The sequence below is a fragment of the Panthera tigris genome, chromosome D2 (genome assembly GCF_018350195.1).
Source record: "Panthera tigris isolate Pti1 chromosome D2, P.tigris_Pti1_mat1.1, whole genome shotgun sequence".
In the NCBI taxonomy this organism is placed as follows: Eukaryota; Metazoa; Chordata; class Mammalia; order Carnivora; family Felidae; genus Panthera; species Panthera tigris.
This window is the reverse complement of record NC_056670.1, coordinates 85,719,451-85,741,113: the sequence shown is the minus strand read 5'-3', so window position 1 is coordinate 85,741,113 and position 21,663 is coordinate 85,719,451. Positions and strand designations below refer to the sequence as shown.

At 62.1% G+C, this 21,663-nt stretch overlaps 2 protein-coding genes across 4 annotated transcripts in view; both read right to left on the bottom strand.

The window, feature by feature from the left end:
- Nucleotides 1-283: 283 nt before the first annotated feature.
- On the bottom strand, nt 284-16,166 carry DPYSL4 (dihydropyrimidinase like 4). Of its 3 annotated transcripts, XR_006209294.1 has the most exons (15): nt 15,852-16,166; nt 12,303-12,391; nt 11,629-11,813; nt 9,458-9,622; nt 8,815-8,876; nt 8,640-8,720; nt 7,149-7,217; nt 6,673-6,793; nt 5,643-5,799; nt 5,220-5,361; nt 4,356-4,526; nt 3,872-4,051; nt 2,029-2,194; nt 998-1,196; nt 284-885 (listed from the first exon to the last, which is right to left on the bottom strand). XR_006209294.1 is itself a non-coding variant. In XM_042960929.1 (14 exons), the coding sequence occupies exons 1-14, from the start codon at nt 16,107-16,109 to the stop codon at nt 1,105-1,107; spliced, it is 1,938 nt and encodes a 645-aa protein (XP_042816863.1). In that variant the 5' UTR covers nt 16,110-16,166; the 3' UTR covers nt 284-1,104. The 3 variants fall into 3 exon arrangements, 2 of the variants coding, with proteins under 2 accessions (XP_042816863.1, XP_042816864.1); XM_042960929.1 differs by having other exon boundaries at nt 284-1,196; XM_042960930.1 differs by lacking the exon at nt 15,852-16,166 and adding an exon at nt 14,712-14,871 and having other exon boundaries at nt 284-1,196.
- Nucleotides 16,167-17,175: 1,009 nt separating this feature from the next.
- JAKMIP3 (Janus kinase and microtubule interacting protein 3) overlaps nt 17,176-21,663 on the bottom strand; it is a 114,393-nt gene continuing 109,905 nt past the window's right edge. The window contains 1 exon segment of the mRNA XM_042959864.1: nt 17,176-19,666. The gene's annotated coding sequence lies outside the window, so the exon portion shown is untranslated.

Genomic DNA, 21,663 nt, shown 5'->3' with positions numbered 1-21,663 from the left:
CGTCCAGCCCAACTCTCTCGCTCTGCGCATCTGGCCACGGGCCACACCAGCATCTGCTGGCCGTGTCTGAGCTGCAGGCCTGGGTGCGGCCACGGTTCCCGGGCCCCTTCCCTTGAGAGGAAGAGCCAGCCCTGCCCTGTCGCTACCCAGAGGCCGAGCAGAGCCATCCTGAGGGGTGGCTGGCCGTCCGCGCAGCCAGCACGAATGTTCTCGAGTGCCCCGCACGCGAACTGCTGGTGGGGACGTGGTGTGGGGTCAGAGAAGTCGGGGCTCCACACACCAGCAGCTTCTAGCCCAGACGCCTTTAATAGACCCCATTCCCGTCCGCGCGGGGCAGAGGCGGCCGCTCGGGCTGTGGGTGGCATGCAGGTTCCTGGCTACAGCTGTCCTTGGTGCACGATGTGCTGCGCTAATCAACTACCAGACCGCACACTTGGTCGTAAAAGGAGAGCATCTCAGCTAAAGGATCCTAAAACTCCCCTGGACTCGGGCTACTACAAGAGCGGAAGTTTGGTCCTTGGCAACGTACGAACGAGGCTGCCCTTTGCGAAGTTCCTGATGGGTCCCTGAAATCACAGCAGCTCTGGGGCAGGGGGCTCAGCTCACGGGCGCTCCCCCCCCATACCGAGGCGGACAGGGAAGGGGGGCAGGCTGCACCTTCACCCCCAGGAGCAGAGGGGAGGCCTGGGGCTCCATGGGGCAGTGATTCATAACGGGATGGGAGCCGACGCCCCAGCCTTGCGGCTGGGCCTGTTGTTCACGCATTTGCGGGGCCCCCGTGGTTCCCGTGGTCCTGGCGGGGCGGCAGCCCTGCCTTTGTGAAGCACCCAGCTGTCCTTCGGGGCCACCTGAGTGGACTCCGCCATCACATCCAGCCTCTTCAACCTGGCAGTGAAACCCCCCAAATTCAGCCCTTTCCTTGCACAGGCTCCTCGTACAGGACCTGGGACCCCAAAAGGGTAGTTTCTTGGAGGGGGGGGAAGGTGAGGCCAAGCACCTTTAAGGTAAGTCTGACAAAGGGAGAGCTATGTGAGGTGAGCGGCCCCGGCCAGCCGCCGCCCCGTGGGTGGGACAGCACTGGCTCGCCGGGTCCCACGCAGACACCTAGGACAGCGAGGTGATGTTGGAACGTCCGCCAGGGGGCGCCATGATCTTCTGAGCCGTGCGTCGCGCAATGTGGTCGTCCGCCTGGGACCCTGCAGAACGGGTGGGCATGAGGGCCGGGGCACGGATGCGCTGGCTGCACCCGTAACCGGGGCCATGGCTGCGGAGCCCCCGCGCACCCACACCGCGGACAGCCTGGCGCACGGACGAGCAGACCATGCAGACGCTCTCACACCAAGGCCGCGGGTGTGCGGGAAGTGAGGTGGGGCAGCCAGGCCTGCTCGTCCCACCTGTGGGTCTGGGCCCCACAACAAGAGAAGCCTGCCCCTAGCTTTTATGATGACCCCAGGAGGCCAGCAGGGACTCTGCCGCCAGTGAGAGGGAGGACAGGCGGGGACATCAGGGGTGGGAAGAGGTAGGACCCGGCCCCAGTGCATCTGCAGGGATCTGTCACAGCACAGCCAGGACCCTGACCAGAGGCCCAAGGGGCAGCCTGCACCCTGGGACCCTGGAGCCCTCCACGGTGTCCCTGCGTGTGTCCCCATGTGCTCACAGAGCCCTTCCTCATGTGCCTGACATGCAACTCCCGGGCTGGAGGGGCCGGACCCCACACGGCACCCGGCACAGGCATCGCGTGCCCACCCCGTCACTGAGCCCTCTCCACAGCGCGAATGATCCAAGTAGGGGTCACCACAGCCACGCTGGGGCAGACGCTGGAGCAGGAGGGCCTCCCCACTGGCCCCTGTGGGGTGGGGGTAGCATGTCCTGCCCCCCATCCCCACACTCCCCATCTGCGGACGGTTGTGGGTGGTCTGCGGCCTTGCTGAACCCACCCTGCCACAGGCTGGGTGCTGGTGCCCACCCCGGGGGCGCTTCCTGACCCTCAGGACGCTCCAGCGGAGCCCCCACCCCAGCTCCACTCACCAGACAGGCTGAACCCCGACTGGTGCAGGTTGCGCACCGGTGGGACCGAGATCTTCCCTGGGCAGGACGCGCGGGCCTGGGCACCGCCCCCCGGCTTGGCGGGCACCATCACCTCGTGGACAGGCCCGTCGTATAGGCCTCGGGGCACGCCGTGGATCTCCGCCAGCTGTGGGGCCGAGGGGGCTGGGCGTCAGGGGGGCCGAGCCTGCTCCGCTCCACGGGCCCCCCTCTGCCAGGCTCTGGAACCCCAGGGCTCCCAGCCAACGGAGGGGTTCCTCCCGCGACCACCCGCAAACCTTGAACGCACCCCTCCCTCCCCGCTCCCCCCCTACACAGTGTGCACGTCCCTCCCTGCTCACGCCTGTGCACACGGCCCCTCTTCCCCTGAGGCTAGAGGACACGCTCAGACAAGGGCAGCCCTGAGGACATGGCCTCTTTAAGGAAGGGGAAGCCGGCCCCCGTGGCCACTGCCTCATCAGTAGACTTCATTCATGGCCCCAGCAGAGCCCCCACCCCAGCCCCGAGGAAGCCCTGGGTCCTGTCCTCCCTGAAAACGGCCCCAAAGCCAGAGACGTTTCCCCAGTAGCCACCATGATGGACAAACGGTCCGTGGACGAAGCAAAACCCTCCTGTGTGCCGTTTCCTGCTGGCGCCTCCCTGGGGTTCACGCTCAGACTCGTGACTGTTGCCAGTCCCAGGGGGTCACCACAGGGTGCGGGGGGGCAAGTGTGGGGCCTCGAGTCCGACGGCTTGGGTCTGAGTCCACACCCCGCCTCCAGCACCCACGGTGAGGGACCGGGAGCCACCTCTCCCTGCCTGGGCCGCGTGTGGGGGCAGGGTCTGCAGGAGCCCAGCAGCGGACCCCCACCCCTCTGGGCGGGAGGCGGAGGGGGCTGCCTGGACTTCGGCCCGGGCTCTGCATCTGGGCCGGCTGGGCCGCGTTCTCCAGGCCCCAGCTCGGGGAGCAGCTGTGTGGCCCTCACGCCCTGAGACAGCGGCATCTCCGGGAGTTAGAGCAGATTCCACTCTCCTTCCCCCTGGAGGAGACCGTCACCCCGGCCCCCGGCCCACCCTGGAAGCTGGCCCTCCTTGCTCTGAGCTCAGACAACGTCCTTCTAGAAAGCTGGATAAAGCAAACCTGTGTGTACAGTAATTTCGTGTACACGTGTGCGTGTGTGTGCGCGAGCCAGCTACGCGTGCCGCGGGGCCGGTCAGACGCCCGGTGCGTCCCTCAGACGCAGGGGGCAGCTCAGCCAAGGGTTGCAGGAAGGAAGGAAAGATGTGGAAAGTACTCCCAAATCCCCGGTTCATAAAGCTGCCATAAAGCCTACAGGCCCCTGCTTGTTTGTGAACGCGCGTCCATGCACGGGCGGCGGGGTGGGGGGGCTCCCACGGTGCCCCCGCACGGTCTACGGCGCTCACTCAGAGAGGCGGCCACCACTTTTGTTGTGCCTCTTGGGTAATAAAAGTTTGCATGGAGGGGCGCCAGAGGGGGCTCAGCCTGTTAAGCGTCCGACTCTTGGTTTAGGCTCAGGTCATGATCTCGCGGTTCATGGGTTCGAGCTCCGGGTCAGGCTCTGTGCTGACAGCTCGGAGACTGGAGCCTGCTTCGGATTCTGTGTCTCCCTCTCTCTCTGCTCCTCCTCCCTCCCCAAGATAAATAAAGATTTAAAAAAACAAAAGTACATAAAGCCACTACTAAGAACCGACTCCCCAAGCAGGTGCTGGTCCCACTTATTTCCGCCGGGCCAGGCTGACCAGGAGGAGAAACCTCGTGGAGGTGGACAAGGTCGGAGAAGTCCAAGCCATCCCCCCCCCCCGCCCCGGCCGGCTGCAGCCTTACCCGGTTGCGCGCCTTTATCCTCTTGTAGACGAAGTCGGGAAACGTCTTCCGAGGGATGAAGCGGCCGGCCCCGGGGGTGACGAACATGTTCCCGTCCTCCACCACCACCCTGCCCTGACTCACGACCACCGTGGGGGCCCCTCGGCACTCGAGGCCTTCAAAAATGTTGTACTCCACGTTCTGGGGAGACAGGGTGGAGGGCCGGCCTCACCCCCCTGCGGGCTGACCGGCACCCTCGGAGCCCTAGGGCCCCCGTTCTAGGACCCCTGAGAACCGGTCACCCCGGCTGGGCCGGAACTCGGACGGAACTGGCCACAACGGGCCGTGCCAGTTTCTAAAACGCGTGTCTCGGGAGGAAGGGCCTGCGGATGAGCCTGTAACAGGGTTGAGTCTCCCGCAAGGCAGGGCAGGTAGGTGGTGCAGGTCCCTGGGGCTCCCCCAGCCCTGACCCTGACGCTGACCCAGGGACTCAGGCTTCTCTTACCAGGTTGTGGCTCTTGGCAGAGATGATTTTTGTGGCCCTGGGGTTCCAAATAACCAGGTCGGCGTCAGAGCCCACAGCCACACGCCCCTTCCTCGGGTAAATGTTAAAGATTTTGGCCGCGTTCGTACTGGTCACAGCGACAAACTCATTCTCATCCATCTTCCCTGAGGCCTGGGAAACAAGAGGGCCAAGGTGAGGCGGCGGGCGGGGGACGGGGGGTGCTTGTCCGAACAGCCCTCGGGGGTCTGGTCTCGTGGCCTTTGTGTGGACGCCGGCCCCTGTCCCCAGGCAGCAGGCGGCATCAGAACCGTGCTCCCAGGGCGTCGGAGGGCCCCGCTGTCGCAAACCCACGCGTCCCTGTTGGGCCCTGCACACCAGCACCGTGCTCACCCTGTGAGGCAATCAGCGGCCAGGTTTTGCTGACGTCTATCTCCCCTGGAGGACACGACCGTCCCCAGGGGTGGCCAGGCCTCGGGAAGAAGGGGGACGAGAGGGGGCTGGTGTCCGGGCCTCTGCGGGGGGAGGAGCTCAGGGCGGGAGTGCGGGGGTGCAGGCAGTCTGAGGAAACGTCAGGCCTTTGGGGGAGACTGGGCATAATCCCATCACAAATAGCGACCCGGCTCTCCCAGATGCATTCTGCAGGTGACCTGGTCGCCCCACAGCGGCGGGAGTTTCCTCCAGGGGTACCAGAATTGAATGTCTGGGGAGCCCTGGATGGCAGGGCTGGGGGCGTGATGCCCCGGGGACACGACACACCCCGACCTGTGTTCCAGGCGGTGTGTTTACTGGGTAAGTGGCTTTCTGTTCTGAGGGACCGGCGGGGGACGGGGGGGGGATGGCCCACGACCCCCAGTCCGCACGCACCACACACTTCTCCCAGACCACAGACATCCGCTCCTCGATGCCGTTGGTGCCCTCGGGGATGAGCGTGAAGTTGTCCTTGCCAACGGCCTTCTGGGCGGTGGTGAAGGTGCAGTGGGCACTGCCGGTCACCTGGAGGTCCCCGCTGAGAAAAGGGGGGGTCAGGGGAGCCCACCGCGGCCTGATTTTCCTGAGCCGGCCAAGGCCAGCCGGTTTCGCCCCCCTGCCCGGCCAGCACAGCCCACGGGGGCCGGAGGCTGTCCCGGAGCAGCGCTGGGCACGGCCGGTGGCTCAGCACGGGGACGGGAGGGCCAGGACGGATCGGCGTGGGTTCTCTGCCCGGGGGGTCCCGGCCCGCGGCTCGTGCAGAAGCCCAGGGCTGCTGGGGGCTGAGGTCGTGGCGGGGCGCCCGGAGGGGCTTCTTACCTGGACAGCAGGGAGGTGAGGCGGTCTGCGGTGGTGGGGTCCGGGTTGATGGGGGGGGACGTGACGAAGGCCGCGGCCTTTGCCCAGTTCTTGCTCCAGTAGTGCGAGCCGTCGGTGCCCAGGCTGGCGGTGATGGGCTCCCCAAACACGACCACCCCTGCAGGGAGGCCCGTGAGAGGCACCCCCACAGGCTGCGTGCCCCCCGGACCCGGGCAGGCTAGGGCCCTTCGCGCTGTGCTCTTGCTACGCCCCTCAATTTCCAAACCCTGGATGGCTCGTCTCTGCCTTCCAGGACACCCGGACCTTCCCACGTGGGGGTCCCCTCCATACCCTCCCCTTCACACCACCTGCCAGAGGTCGGGCCTGCCGGGGAATCAGCTGGGCCGAGGGCAGGAAACGTGGTCAACTCTGCCCGCCCCTGCCGGTCTGAGGCCTGTCCCCTAGGACCCCCGTTCTTCTGTGTCCCCACCGCCTCCTCCACTGGGGGCGTTCTATGGGCAGAGGCCACCCGGGCTCGCAGTGTGTGCACCCCAGCTCCTGGAGGCACGGAGGCACCCAGCACACAGTGATGTGGGGCTCCCAGCGCAGGGCAGGGGGGCGAGGTCCCATCAGGCATAGGGTCAGCTGTCCCTCACACACACATGCGCCACACACGCACACACGCACACACACACACACACACACACACACACGCACGCACAGCTGTGTCGCTTCTGTGCACACAGGACCGACGGGCCTCTTGTTTCATGGCCCCTGGTGAACAGCTGCTACCTCGACGAGACAGGAGGCCCGGCCCCACCTGTACAGGGACAGGGCGCCTGTGTCTCCCGCAGGACTCACCCCTGGAGCCCCCGCCCGAGGCCCCACCGCCGAGAGGCCAGGCAGGGTGGCCGCTGCTTCTCCATCAGGCCTGCCCTGCTCTGAGCCTCAGTTCAGCCAGCTGGGCCCCCAGTCCTGAGAACGCGACCCCCGATCCCTGAGAGATCCGCCCCCGCCCCCAAGCGTCTGGGGCCCAGAGCCCGGCACTCACCCCTGCGCTTGGCTTGGGCGACCATGTCGGCCGCACCCTTGCTCATCACTTTGGTGACGTACAGGGGGCAGTTGGCCTGCTTGGCAACGGTGATGGCACGGTACACGGCCTCGGCCTCCACCTGGGGACGGGAGCTCAGACTGAGCGGGCCCTGGGGCCTCCTGACCGGTGTGGGCATGGACGGCCACCATCACCCACAGATCCCGGGCCCAGAGGGGGTAGCGTGAGTGACTGAGGACCCCAGCCTGCAGTTCAGTGCCCAGGAGGGTCTAGGTTGACCCACGTGGTTCCCAGAGCCTGACCTCACCGCCTTCTTGGCCTTGGGTAAAGGACCACCAGTGGTGATGGGGGACATGAGCCAGAGGAGGACCGGCGAGTCACAGCCCTAGACGCCCACGGGGTCAGGTCCACTCCCGTGAAGTGGCTGTCTGGGATGCGGTCAGGGCTGGGACGGCGCTCAGCGGGCAAACTCCTACCTCCTCGGGGCGGCTGAGCACGTGGCCCTCGGGGCCGGTGACGCCAAGCTCCAGCAACCGCTTCTGCTCCTAAAAACACGGACAGGACATCACAGTCCGGCCCGGGTACAGCCGGAGTCTCCCAGAGCCTCAGTCTGGGTGTGATGTAGGCAGCCCAGGAGACCCCGCCCCCAAGACGTGCCCTGCCCCCCCGACGCTCATGTGAGCTCTCCTCCCCTACACTGAGCTCTGGGCCTCCAGGCCCCCGAATCACCAAGTACAGAGAACTCAGAACGGAGGAGTAGGGTGGGTCTGGAGAGGAGTGGCCCCAGCTCCCTACATTACACATGAGGTTGGGGCTTGGAGAGGGCACCCCGCCTGCCATACTATGTTCGCCAGCAGGGGGCATCCAGGAGTACACTGGGGGCTCCGCGGTCAGGGGTCGACAGAATGCACCTTCCCCAGCACGCCCTTGAAGATCTGTGCCTCTCGCATGAATATGTGGATCCGGGAGTCACCGTGAAGAACCGGCGAGAAGCAGAATCCCGTGGACCCAATAACACGACTCCCCACACTGGTGGGGTCTCCCTGGCATGCTCTGCCCACCTGCCTGCGTCCTGAGCCAGACCCACGGCGTTCTCCTAACTGAAGCCCGGCCTGGCCTTGGACCAGAGAGGCCACACACAGCACCTGGCGCTCTCGTGGCGGGGTGGGTGGATGAGGACCTGGGAACCCCGCGTGCCCCTCCCCAGGTGTCACCACTTTGCTTTCAACTGGGGATGAGGCAGAGCCCAACCCACCAGGAAGCTTCTCTGTATCTGGGATGCCAGGGAGGCATGCTGCCCCGTGAGGAGCCCCCGCACCTCCCAGCACCCACAGCATCTGTACCTGTGGGCGCCGACCCCACAGCCCAGGCACAGGGGCAGGTGGGGGCCAGGACCTGTGTTCAGTGACCACAAGGAACAATTAATTCTCTGTGGGGCCTCGATCCACAGGGGCAGAGGACACCAGGAAAGCCTGTCTCGGTCTCCCCGGAAGCAACATTTTGGTTCTGGGAAACTTCTGATAAGAAGTGTGATGATCAGGGGCGCCTGGGGGGCTCAGTCAGTTAAGCATCCGACTTCAGCTCAGGTCATGATCTCACGGTCCGTGGGTTCGAGCCCCACGTCGGGCTCTGTGCCGACAGCTCAGAGCCTGGAGCCTGCTTCGGATTCTGTGTCTCCCTCTCTCTCTCGGCCCCTCCCCCCCTCCTCAAAAATGAATAAACGTTAAAAAAAATTGAAAACAAAAAGAAGTGTGATGATCACGGAGGAATCTCTAATCTGGACAAAAGCCCCCAGGCCCCCCAACTCCCTGCTTGCTTGACCTCTGATCCAGGGCAGCCTGCCTACCAGAATATGTCCACTGTTCCCTCCCTGGGGGTTTGTGCGACAAAGTGCCCACATGGGAGTGTCCAGAGCCACCCGACCCCTCATCCGCCCCCGCCCATCCTGCGGGCAGCCCTCCGGGCACCTCTTCCACGATGTCCCCGTTCTCTGCGTGCACTTGGGCCAGGGCACCCAGGTCCCGGATGATGCTGAAGATCTCGTACATCTGGGAAGAGAGTGCACAAGGCATGTGGGGCTGTGTGCACCCTGCCAGCGGCCTGAAGCACCCGCTGTCCCCTCCTGTCAGCCCCTGCCCTCACCTGGCCGTCGGTGCACTGGTACCTGTCCTTGTACGCCATGAAGACCAGGAAAGAGTTCACGCCTGGAGGACAAGCAGGGGGGATCAGATGCCCAGCCGCTGTCGGTCCGACGCCCGGGAGGCTCCCCTGCTCCCTGATCTCCTCTCCCACGGGCCTGCTCGTAACTAACTTGTGTCAAATCCCCAAGAAGCTGTGATGTGGGTTTTGCTTCAGGACTTTTGATTAAAAGAAATTAAGCCTTGTTCACAGACTGGCTTTTCAGTGCAGACAGCACAGAGAACTGCGGTTGGAAAGTATTCCCTTCCTAAAAGGACGCTAGGAAAACTTGTAGTTCTTGTCTTTCGTCCAGGACAGGGACAAGGGGCCCGGGCTGCAGCTGAGGACAGTGACAGGACCTGTCCCTCAGACACAGAGGCAGGTGACCTCCTGCTCTGGATCCTCTGCAAGTAGAACAGACCTTCCAATTTGTCCTTCTTCCCCCGAGCTCCCAACCCCCCCCCCACCCTGGGGTCAAACAGAGGCAGAGTCCAGCCTGGCCAGGGGCTGGGGGTAGGGGCCCTTTCCAGCCAATACCAGGGAAGCGTGGACCCCCATGCCTACCCGCCCTCCAGCCACCCCACCCGGCCTCTGGACATGCCCTTACCTTTGTCCTTGACCAGGGCCTCCAGCTCCTCCCTGATGCTCTCATGCCAGCGGGGGACATCCACGTGGAGGGAGTAGTCACAGCAGGCCCCACTGTCCGCGCGCTCCCGCCACTGCTCATAGGCTGCCAGCAGGCTCACACCCGTGTCGGGAAACACGTGGTCCACTGTGGGGGGGCAGTGCGGTCAGCCGAGCCCCCACTCTGGTCAGCGGGAACCACCTTGGCCTCCAAGGGAGACTGGTTTCATGTTCCCAAGAGATCAGGAAGTGCCTTTGAAAAAGCCGTGGAGAGGCCACGGGTCGCTTCCACGAGGCCGGTGCTGCTATGAACCTGCTCATTGGTTCTGTCCAAAGAGGCACCTTCTGCCTCATATCCCTTGGCCTTCTCTAAGCAGAGAGAAAGCCCAGACTCAAGCCACCCACGCCCTGATGGACACGTTCACCCCAAGGAGCACTGGTGGCCGTCCAGAGCCTTAACCTCCAACACAGGTGTCTACGGGAGCGAGCGCACCTGGAGGGCCAGTGGAGGGCGGAGAAGCAGGTGGTGGTGCTGTCCGTGGTGCTGAACCTGGCCAGCCAGCCCGGAACAGCAGCACCGGGCTGGCTCCCCTTACTTGAACCTCACTGACTACACACAACACCACCACCCCACCCCTGGGGAAACCAGGAGAGCACTTGGCCACTACACCATCACTTCCCCCACCCAACCTCAGGTCCAAGGTCCAAACACTGCTCACGGTCTCCCCTGGGTGCCGGGAAAGAGCTCAGAGTAGGGGTGGCCAACGAGAAGGCACACCCACCCAAGGGTTACTGGCAAACGCTGTGCCTTCCCCCAGCAGACTGTGGGTCCCCCCCCCCATGTGGGTCTCCCATGCTCCCCACAGGTCAGATCTCACGCCCAGGACCCTGGGGAAGAGGGTGCTACCCTGCCCTGTGGTCCCTGCATGGCTCCAGCCTGGGGAAGACGGTTAGCCAGAGGCTAGCTTCAAGCCACACAGCATCTCTCTGTCCTCACAGTGACACCTCACGGCTTGTCTGATGCCTGGGCACTGGCACGAGCAGGTAACAATCACAAAGTGTCCTGGCTGGCCGGGGCCACCAGTGATGAGCATGAGCAGTGACCTAAAATGGCCAGTCTCCTCAAACTAAAAAACAAGACCATTGTTGGCTTGTTGGTGTTTGCTTCACGGTTGAGTAAACCAAACGAAGCCGTGGTTTGGCCAATAGCTAAACATAACTTGTGAAGCAGCCCAGAGTCCTCAGGGCAGCCTTCCTGGTGGCAGCACTGACAGCATGCACTGCGTGCCAGGCACAACAGAGCAACTTGTGCACTGACTCCCTTAGTCCCCACAGCCATCTAAGGAGGCTCTTCCCCTCCCGCCCGCCTCACAGGTTAGCAAAGCGTGGCTTCTAGAAGTTAGGTGAGTTACTGAAGTCAAACAGCTGGAACGTGAAGCCAGGGTTCAACCAGGCGTGTTAGACCAGGTCTTAACCACAGCAGGGTGCCTGCACTCGGCACCGCCCAGCTGGTGGCATTCAAGGCCATGAGAGGAGGGCTGGGGTCTCGTCCTGGCTCTGAGCTTAGCACAGTCAGGTTCACCTCGGGCAGGTGAATCCGCCTTGCAAGCCGTTAGGTAGGCGGGGCTTGTCTGCCGAGCTCCCAGGGTTTACGAGCTGCAGGTGGCACAGAGCCAGCACTGAAGAAAGGGCAACTCTGGTGGCTGTTGATCAGATAACAGTAAGTATTCCTGTCGTGCTTTTTCTGAAAACGTAGCCTCCTTCTCGACATGGGCAGGAACTTTGTGCAAACCGAGTTTCAGAGGCTCAGGAGCAAACGTGTCTGCTTCAGACATGACCCCTCCCCTCATGCAAGGCATTTTGGTTTGGAAAACCTAGTCCTTGGCCGGCTGCCAGCTTCCCAGGAAATAAGAAATTCCTGGGCACACATCCATTTGCTCCCATGGAAATCCCAGGAGCACGCCGGAGCTGGCCAAGGCAAGATGACTCACAACGTGAACGGGGAGAACAAAAGCATACGCGAAGCTTTCTTAGACTGAAAGGTAATAAAGGGAAATAGACCAAAAAATCGCTCTATTGTAAGGCTCTTCCTGCAACACAGAAGCCTGGCCGGCAGAGCCTGGGATGGATGCTTTGCACGCGGGAGACACTCACGTATCATGGTGGTCCCTCCCGCTAGGGCGGCCTTGGTCCCCTGGCAGAAGTCATCAGCTGGCGTCATGCCCAGGACGGGCATCTGCAGCCTCGTGTGGACGTCCACTCCGCCTGGCAGGACCATCAGGCCATGGGCGTCGATGGTTTTGATGCCTCCAGGGACAATGAGGTTTTCTCCAATTTGTCTGAAAGCAACAAAGATTACTTAACTGGTCTGGCCTCCGGAGACCGTCAGAGAGCATGACATACCAGCCGTGGGCTTGAGACAGTCAACACAGAAGACCCACCCTGGGCACTGCCCTGCGGTGCCCACCTGGGTTCCACGTGTTGCTCTAGGGACTAGAGCCGCTGACAGGAGCAGAGACGCTGACAGGTGTGGTCAGTAAGTATTTATTAAGCACCTACCTCGAGCCCTGAATCATCCTACAGCTGTGATAACACACATAAATGTGTGAGCCACTGTCCTGCTTCCCAAGACCTTGCCACTAACTGGCAAGATTGTGTTGTCACTAAAGGCCTGGGCTGGGGCTCTTTCCAGGGAACGGGATTTTGGAAAAGAAAAACAAAGCAAAACAAAACATTTAGGTGGAGTTCACCCAAAGGTAAACTTGTGGACAATGTGCAATCAGTGTGCACACGTGTGATCTGTGAAGATATTTGAGGCAGAAACTTACTTTATCAAACCGTCTTCCACATACAAATCAGCATAAAAGGACTGGTCATCATTCACGATCTTCCCGCCTTTGATCAAAAGGCGGTCACTCTATTGGAAGCAAACAAAAGACAGGTTTTCTCCAAATTGAGCTATTCAACATCCTCCCCAAAACTTCTTCCTCTGGAATTAGGATTGGAACACTCGGATGCAATGTGTACACATAGAAATGAGCGAGGAAGCCAGCACTGTCTCCCACCCCCACGAATGGGGCAGAGGGGTCTGGAGGCCACTGTGGCTCACGGGCGGTGTTCATGATGGAAATGGGGGTGTTGCCTGGTGCTCTCTTAGGCTGTCTGGGGGTGCTGAGGGGCCGAGGAGGGATAGAGTCCAGAGAGGCTGGGACTCGGGAGGCAGGAGCTGCTGATGGAGAGGCCATGGGGATGAAGGGCCAGGAAGACATCAGGGTGACCACAGGCCGTGGTGCTGCCCGGAGGTACCCCACGTGGGTGGACAAAGTGCCAGCAGGCGAGGCCAGCTGGCGGGTCACCTGCACAGTGTGGAGCTGTGGCACCGGGTGGGGCTGGCCCAGTGCTCAGCAGCCATAAACCCACTTCTAGGAACCCCGCCAAGTGGTGGGGAGGTGCAAAGTGGGGCAGAAAGTGGGGTGTCATGCACGGAACTTGGCACGGACTCGGGAGAATGATGGGGAGAAACGTGGAAAAGGAGCAGAGACACAGAAGGCTGTGGACGAGCACCCCGCTCGGCAGCCCTTTCCTCCTGTTCCCGTGTTTGAGCCTCAACACCCCTCTGACCTGGCCCGGCAGGAACGACAAGTGTGCCTCACAGGGAGGCGTGGCTCTCCACGCACCAACAGCCAAGGCCACAGGAGCCAGGCTGTGCAGGGCAGTTAGCAGGAACCCCAAGAGCCCGCTGAGGTGCACATGACCTGTCACGGGCCGGGGGGGGGGGGCCTTCCTCACTACGTGATCCTCCTCTCGTCCTCATTTCCATTTGGACTGACTTCTCAGGATTGTATTGATTCGTAAAACCACCCCCCACTGTCTACAAAACAGCTGATGAGCCAGGCCACGGGCCAAGTGCAGCCCCCAGTGGACCGACCATCCTCAAGTAAGCCCAAGGAAACCCTGACCAGGAAGACGAAGGCTTTGGCAGAAGAGAGCTGTGGTCTGTGTGTCCCCCCAACCCAGGCAGGAGGACACATGTGGCCTGTGTGCCCCCCCCCCACCCAGGTAGGAATACCTTACTTGTGGTCTGTGTGTCCCCCCCCCCCCCTCAGGCAGGAAGACACTTGTGGTCTGTGTGCCCCGCCCCACCCAGGTAGGAAGACCTTACTCGTGGTCTTTTACATCCCTCCCCTTCCCAGGCACCTGAACTCACACTTTGGGAACCTTCCTGGGTTTGGAACCAAGAGGGAAATGCAGCTGGGATGAGGTGCTCACCAGGATGAGGCTGGAAGTTCCCCTAAACAAGCCATCTTGTGTCTGACTCCCCCCCCCAAAACCCCAACCCCGTGCAAGCCACTGGCAGACTTCCCCAATCGGGCTGGACCGCGAGCCAGTCGAGGCAAGACCCCCTCCAGTCCGGGAAGGACAGGGGCTCCTTCCTCCCGGAGTATCTCTCAGGACGGGAATCCGCAAGCCCACCGCCCTCCTGACGAGGTCAACTCCAGAGTCGGGTCTCAGCCTCGCGGGCGCCCCCTGCCACGGTCCAGCTGGCGCCGGGGCGCCTCCCTCCCCCTCCCTCCGCCGGCTCCCGGCCGGCCGCCTGGAGGGGGCGGCTTTGTTTGCTGGCAGCGCGGGGTGAACCGTCTGACCTCCCGCACCCTCGCTTGTGGTTGTTGGGGGGGTCTCCCCTCCCGAGGGCCGGGGCTGCCGGGGTGCCCGCTCAGCGGCTACGAGGGAGCGCTCGCCTCCCCTGGGGTCTCCGAACCCCGGCTCCGTGGAGGGGTTCGGGCCTCCAGGGGCTCCAGGCTGAGCCGCGGGGGCTGAGGCGCTTTGTCTCGGACAAAGAGCTCCCCGCGCGGCGGAGGCGCGGTCCGGAGCCAGGCCAGCCGCGCCGCGCGGGGGACGCACCCGAGGCCCGGCCGGCGGTGCCAACAAAAGGCCGCGCGTCCCGGGAGGACGCCGAGACCGGATCTCCCCGCCTCGGCGCGCGGCCGCCGCGGGGAAGGAGGCCCCTCCCCGCTTGGGGGAGCAGGCCTCTCCCGGCCCCGCGCCCTCCCTGGCGCACAGGAGGGCCCGGGACCTGTGCGTCCGGCGCGGCGCTCGCTGGAAGGACCAGCGCCGGGAGGGGGGCACCCACGCGGGCTAGACGCGGAGCGCAGCAAGCTGGGCGCGGAGCCGGGACGGTCCGGCCCCGGCGGTGGGCAGGGGGCGCGGGGTGAAGGGGGGTCCGGAGCGGGGCTCACCGTGATCCGAGGGATGTTCTTCTTGCCCTGGAAGGACATCCTGCTCCTCCCGCCCGCGCGGCCCCCACGCTCGGCCGGCGCGGCCTAGCTCAAGCGGAGCGGCCCTGGGGGTCCCGGGCGGGGGCGCGCAGAGCCCGGGCCTGTACGCGGGGGCGCCGGGCTTCCGAGTGCGAGCACGCCGGGCCGCGCGGCTCCGGTGCCGAGCCCCGCCCCCGGGCCCGCCCCGCCCCCGGCCCGCAGCTGCTCCTTTGCATTCAAGCCCCGCCCCAGCCGTGCTCAGTACCCACCCGCTAGCCGCCCCGGCGGAGGCCACAGTACCCCAGCCGTGCTCAGTAACCCCTCCACCCCGGGCCCCGGCGAAGGCCACAGGCGGGACCCCTGCGCCCCCGTCGCGGCGCGGACCCGCGGACGCACGCTGCCTGGGGAGGGGGAGAGGGCTGCGACAAGTCCTGGCCGCCGCGTGTGCGGAGTTTGGCCCCCGGAAAGAGGGTGATGTCCGGCCAAGTCCTGCAGGCCCCGCCCTCGCCCCTGCCCTGCCAGGGCCCGCCGCCTGCTCCCTGGTGACCCGACGCACCCAAGGCCACTGGGATTGATCCTAATCTCAAGTCCAGGCCCGGGCGCTGCGGGAGCCGGACTCCCTCCGGGAAGGCGCCTCTGGCCAAAGCCTGGCTCCTTCGCATCCTATGGTCCAGGCCCGGATCGGGACGCAGGGCGGTGTACTGGCTCCGGGACCCCGCGGTGGACACACCTCCCGCAAGGCTGCTCCACGGCCGGCCGCGTGAAGCTTGGGGACAGGAGGAAGGGGACAAGGGCACAAGTTAAGGAGGCACAGAGATAGGAAGGCAGAGCGAGACTGAGACATGCAGAGAAAGAGAGCTACCCAGAGCCCCTGACAGACCGGAGAAGCAGAACCAAGGCAGAAGAGGCCCCACGCGCGTGGGTTCAGGACAGCGAGTTTCCCGGGGACAGACTCGGCCAGTCAGGGAGAGGGAGGCCCCTCCCTGAGCCCTCACGTCCCCTCGGAGAGGCTGCGGGTTTGGGAAGAGAACCAGCCCCTGGTCCACGCCCCGGCGGCCTGCCCTCCCTGCGGCTTCTCACTGCCTGCTTTTGGGTCAAGCGGGGCGGCCCTCCCAGACTTGCCGCGGCCTCCGGGTCATCTCGGCGGGGCTCGCCGGGTCCCTCTGGGTCGCCAGGTGGCCCGCTGTACTGCTCTCCAGCCCGAGGGCTCCGACGGCCACCGCCCGACGCGTCCAGCTGCAGCGTCTTGTTCTCAAAGGCGTCCTCCACGCAGCGGAAAACGCCGCCGAGCCTGGGCCGGGCCCGCGGGCTGCCTGAGCCCAGCGTCCCCGGGCCCGCGGGCAGAGGCTCCGCGGGCTCCTGCGGCCGGCGTGCGGCCATGGAGGGAGCGGGCGAGGGGTCGCGGGTCCCGGAGCCTCCTGCGGCGGGTGTGCGCGCGGCGCGTGACCCGGCCGACCCGGCCCGGCTCCCCCCGCCCCCACCCCCAAACCGACCCCAAACCGACCCCGAGCCCGCGCGCGGGGCTGGCGCTGTCCGCGCAGAGCGTGCTGAACGCGCCGAGCAGGCCCGAGGGCTCGCGTTCCGTCTGGGCGAAGCCAGGGTTCCCACCTCCCGCCCACCCAGCGGGGCACGCGCTGAAGAGACCCCTGCCTGTCGACACTCCAGCCAGATTTCCGAGCCCCGTGGTAGATCCTACGCCCAGCCGGAGGCTCTGACTCCGAAACGTCTGGCAAGTGGGGAGGGTCGGAGGGGAAGGCGGGGAGGGGCGATGTGCCCCAGGAGAGCTGCTCCTGACCGCCCTTAAGCCCCAGTTCAAGGCTCTGGGGTAAGAAAGACAAGGCGGAGGGACTCAGCCCGCCCAGGGTCACAGGACGATGCTGTCACTCTGCCAAGCCCTGCTGAGAGTGACTTTTCAGGAAAAGACATCCAGCCTTTGTGTTCTAACGCAGCCGGCATTTCAAAATGTACGTTTGGACATGAGAGTCACCTCGAGGACACTCGTGCTGGTGTGGCAGGAGCATTTCTGCAGAGCCAGATCAGCACCTGTCCCACCCCTGCCGAATCTCTGGCTTCCACACCACCACCCCACCCCAGGGTGATTAATAAAACAGCCTCTACTCACCTGTGTGAAGCCATCTGCAAGTGAAACCTGTTGCCAAGTCTCATTCATTCGCAGAAATTCTCTTACTTTCCTAAGCTTTTTACATTTTGTCTTCTGGTTCTCACTTGATAAGCAGCTACATGAAGAAGCCTCCCTGGTGGCTGACCTCAGCCCGGTGCTGCCCGGTACCTCTGATTTCAGAGCCTGTCTTCCAGGTGATTCTCCACAAGGTAGGGTAAGGCTGCAGGTAAGACGCCTGGCTCCTCCGTGCGCAGGAGGGCCAGGCTCCCTTCCCGGCGTGGAAACGTGGCACTGCCTTCAGATAACGGACACGGGACACAGAAGTGGCTAGCATTGCCAATATGCCCAAACTTTAATGCCGTGGGAAGAGGGTAACTTTGATATTCTAAGATTTAAAACATTTTTTATTAAAACTGTACAATAATTTACAAATGAGTAAAAATTCTCTGGTATACATCATAGGAATCACAATACAAAAATAAGTGTAAAATTTTGTACTTGACCACCATAGGCACCTATTTTAGGCCTGTGAATACTGTTTAGCACTGAACAGAATATCGTGTTTAGAATGTGGTTAGTAAGAGAACACATACTAGCTGGCATAATGCCATGATAAAACAAGTCCGAACTCATTTTTGCATAAATGCACAATAAAGCTTTTTAAAATACAGTAAACAAATATATGATTTGATACATATATTTACAACTTGATTTTCCTGAGCCTAAATATAAATCCATTTCTGTGTTAAAACACACAATCCACCTTAAGGTTTCAGTGATGGGGTGATGGTAAATGTAGACGGACGTCACAGTGCCTCCAAACCCACTCCCACACACCCTCCTTCCTGACAACCAGGGTGGTATGCACAGCCGTGTAAGGCACGCGGGGTGTCCCGTAGGCTACAGGTTCTGCAGGGGCAGAGCACTTTAAGGAAGAGCACAGTCCTTCGGCAGCGGGACTCTAGACCGTGGAAATGAGGTGCACACACACGTCCGTGTCAGCCAGGGGGCTGCGATTCACGTGGATTTCCAGTTTAGACCAACGAAAACATCTGTGCGGTTCTGGGTGTTGTGCACACAGTGGGATTGCGTTGATGCTGTTATGCTGTCAGCACGTCCACGTCCTGGTTGCACAGTAAACATTTCTGGCAACTTCTGACCCCTCCCCTTGTTCCACGAGACAGTGGCATTCACCCACCCTTCTCCTGTTTGAGGAGGTTTGCGACAACAGGGCACAGATACTTCCAGCAAATTCAATCCAGCCCACTGGTTTAGCATAAAAGGTATCCTCTAGGATTTAGAAAGAGCACGTTATTTTAAAACGCTTGAATTCTTCAGATGCTCACTGCACTAGTGGCAAGCAGGGACAAATGCTCATATCCACTTTTGCCTCCCCCCACCCCCCGCCTGTTTTCTGTTGTTGGCAAAAGCCCAGTCCTGAAATGCTGGATTTCGTAATCAGGTGAAAAGAAGGTGCCCAGGATACACGAATAAAAACAATGACGTCTAAAGAGAAGAACTAACATTGGGACTCAATGGGGACTTTCAGGAACATGGCAAGGGTACAAATGTGGTTTGGTACACGGGATATTATTAAAAACATTCACGGAGCCATTTTCGCTACATCCTTTTATGTGTAAGCAACTTCATAGGCATTGGTACGCATCTACATGCTTCTCTGTCCTGCCTAGTTTGCCCTTTTTGAAACTACAAAGCCGTGGTTAAGAACGTCTGGCACGTGTGCGGAGGGAATATGAAGTGCTCCAGACAAATGCAAAATCGGGATGATCCAAATGAACAGGGGCGAAGCTGGGTCTCAACTGCACGTCGTCAGATCCCGAATGGCCATCCCGCACAGCTGCCGTCCCTGGGCAGGACCCACTGGGGTGGGCGGGGCCGCACCAGAGGCGGCAGCGCCCCCGGGGCTTGCCGCGACAGGGTTTCTGGACGCCTGCGTCACACCCTCCACCCAGCCCCAATCTGGGAGTTCACCCGAAGCTCCACAGGGGCTTTTATTAGCTCAAGACTACCGCCTGCCATTCGGTTCTGGGTACATCAAATGTATCCAGGGGATGCGGCCATGAGAATGAGGCAACGCTAGTCATGGAGAATGAAACGAGCTTTCAGACTTGGTCCTCAAACCCCAACATCAGGCTCAGCCAGAGAAGCAGCGGATTCACCCTGTATCTCGTCCAAGTGAATACGTAACCGTGAGTTAATGACAACAGAAAGGACGGGTGTCCCGGGACAGGTCTGACTAATAGTACGCTGCCCAGCAGAAACCCCGCACCCACTAGAGAAGAGCGTCTCTGTCTGATCCCGTAAGCCTCCTCCCGATTTCTCCCAGGGAATCAAGCCCTGCCTGGTGCCAGTCATCTGCGCCAGACTTGGACACGTCTTCCGACGCAAATATGAGATGAACCCGACACTTGCAGACAACACGGTCACCCCTCCCTTCCGCTCCTCGGAAACACCGTCTGCTTTGCTTTGCTTTTACGCGGTGTTTGCCGCACTCTCACCCGGCTGCAGGTGTCACTACGCAGCACGTAAACTTGCCGGTGCCTCAAAAGGGCCCAAATCTTGTCTCCTTGTTGAGCAGGCACGTGCGCACACACAGGGGCTCGCGCACACACACGCGCGCGCACACACACGCCTTGCGAATTCAGCACTGGGAGCGACAGCCTCGGGCCAGCAAGGGTGTGGGGAGAGCCTCTTCCACCCGTGAGTCGGGCTGGAAGACGTTCCTGGGCTGCGGCCAGAGCGCTAGGCAGGAACGGAAGCTTCAAAGGAGCTTCGTCGACGTGCTGTTTCCTCCCTGGAAAAGAGGGGAAACAACAGCTTTATTCGAGCGTGAGCCATCCGAGGCACTCTGAGGTTACCCTGGCGGTGGGAAGGGGCGGAGAGATGCCCGGGGCACGGTCTCCGCACGGCGCAGTCGGACCCCAGCGGCTGGTGCGGGAGCCGCAGAGATGCGTCCCGGTGCCCCACAAAGCCGTGTGCAGACGTGGCCTCGGACCTGCCTCGAAACGCCGCGGGCAGATGCCCACGCTTCCGCCTGATTTCCATTTCTTCTCGTTACTTAGAAAGCGGGCCTCTGTTAGGTTCCATTTCTTCACTACCTTTTACGTTTTTATGTTTGGAACAGGTCTCCTCTCTGCACAAGGAGAGTGGGCCCCACATCAGCCGTGGGGCGGGGGCAGCACCGGCATCAATGGGGTGAGAGGCGGTGAGGGGCACGGACACCCGCGGCGGGGGGGGGAGCCCTGGGCCCACACGTTCCTAGGCTAGGAGAGGCTGCAGAGGGTTCTGTGCGTTTGGGGTTTTTCACCTTCTAGTAGGAAGACCCCTCCCCCCAACGCATGAGGCAAAGGAAACCGGGGGGGAATCACACACACTTCCTGCCCACGTGGCACACATTATGCGCGAATCTCAGGGCCGTGGAAATGAAGCACTGTTCTTTGTGACGTTAACCGGATCCATTTCTAAGTAGGTTCCCCTCGAATCATCCGTTTCTAGGATGTGAGATGTGAAAGGGCCGGCCTGGCCTTTTCACCTTGCAGACTGAAGTCTGAAGTTCTGAGCTTAGAGGGGCTCCCTCAGGTCACACCCCAGGCTGACCAGGGCCAGGGGCCCCGACCACCTGCCCACCAGCATCTGCCCCCAACCACAGCACTGCTTCCCTTGAGCTACGCAGGTAACTGCCTGTGGCATGCATCTCACACCTGCAAACACAGAAAACATCTTGTTGAGAATGACGTGCAGAGTCCTAAAAAGTCATTCCCCAAAGTGGAGGAACAGGACAATGGCATCTGGTTGCCTGTGGTCTCGGGACCCTCTTCCCGGAGCCAGTCCTGCCTGACTTTGCTAACACACTCTGTTCGCTGCCACTGTGTCCAGAAGGGGGGGGGGGATGGGCTTTCTGTCCTCGTCCATGACTGCAACACTCTGCCCCCACACTCAGGGGCACACGCACTTGCGTGGGCACACACACGCACACACGCAGAGGCATGGTTCTGCTTCAGGATTCCAGGCTTCCCAAGCGCCTTCTGCCCCCCAGTCCCATCTCCTCTGGGGGACAAGGTGTTCCTGATCCCTCCCTGTTCTGACCACGGGCCTGACTTCCGGACTGTCCTCACAGCCAGGCCATGAGCTCATCCAGGTTGAAACCACAAAAGACACGAGGCAGGTGAGGGTGAGATCACCCGCTGGGTGTGACCTTGGTCTCACGGCCCCATGGGCTCTTCAGCCCCTAAACCCCTGGCCCGGTGCTGGTCCAGAGCCTCCGGTGCGTCTGCGGCAGGAGCTGAGACTGCTGTGGGTAGGAGGGCCCGCTTGCGAGGTCAGCCCTTGACCGGCATCCGGGAGCCCGCTTTTGAGACGTTCCCTGAGCCATAAGGTTGTGCTGGTGGAGTGGCCTTGACCGTTTGCACAAATGATGTGATTTATGGCAAACACCTGTCTCCTTCCGAGGGCCTGACACTTCGGAGCGCAGGGGTGGGCTCCCCAAACGAGCAGCCTCAACAGAACACCTGAACTCTGAGCGTCAAAGGAACTTCTCTGGGGAGACGGACAGTGCACACGGATGGCCATGTCTTCACCACCGGGTAAGGGTGTGCTCTGTGTGGTCCCCACAGGAGGCAGAGAGTCCACGAAATCTGCTTATGGATCCCTCCAGATCCAGCCACGTTTCCTGACTATGTTGCCGAAATGAACCTTAGCCAGGGCACCACTGTGTGCTGGGCCCCGAGAACCCCAGTGACTCACTGAGAACAGGGGCATCCTTGGAGACCCCCAGAACACACTGCTTCCCAC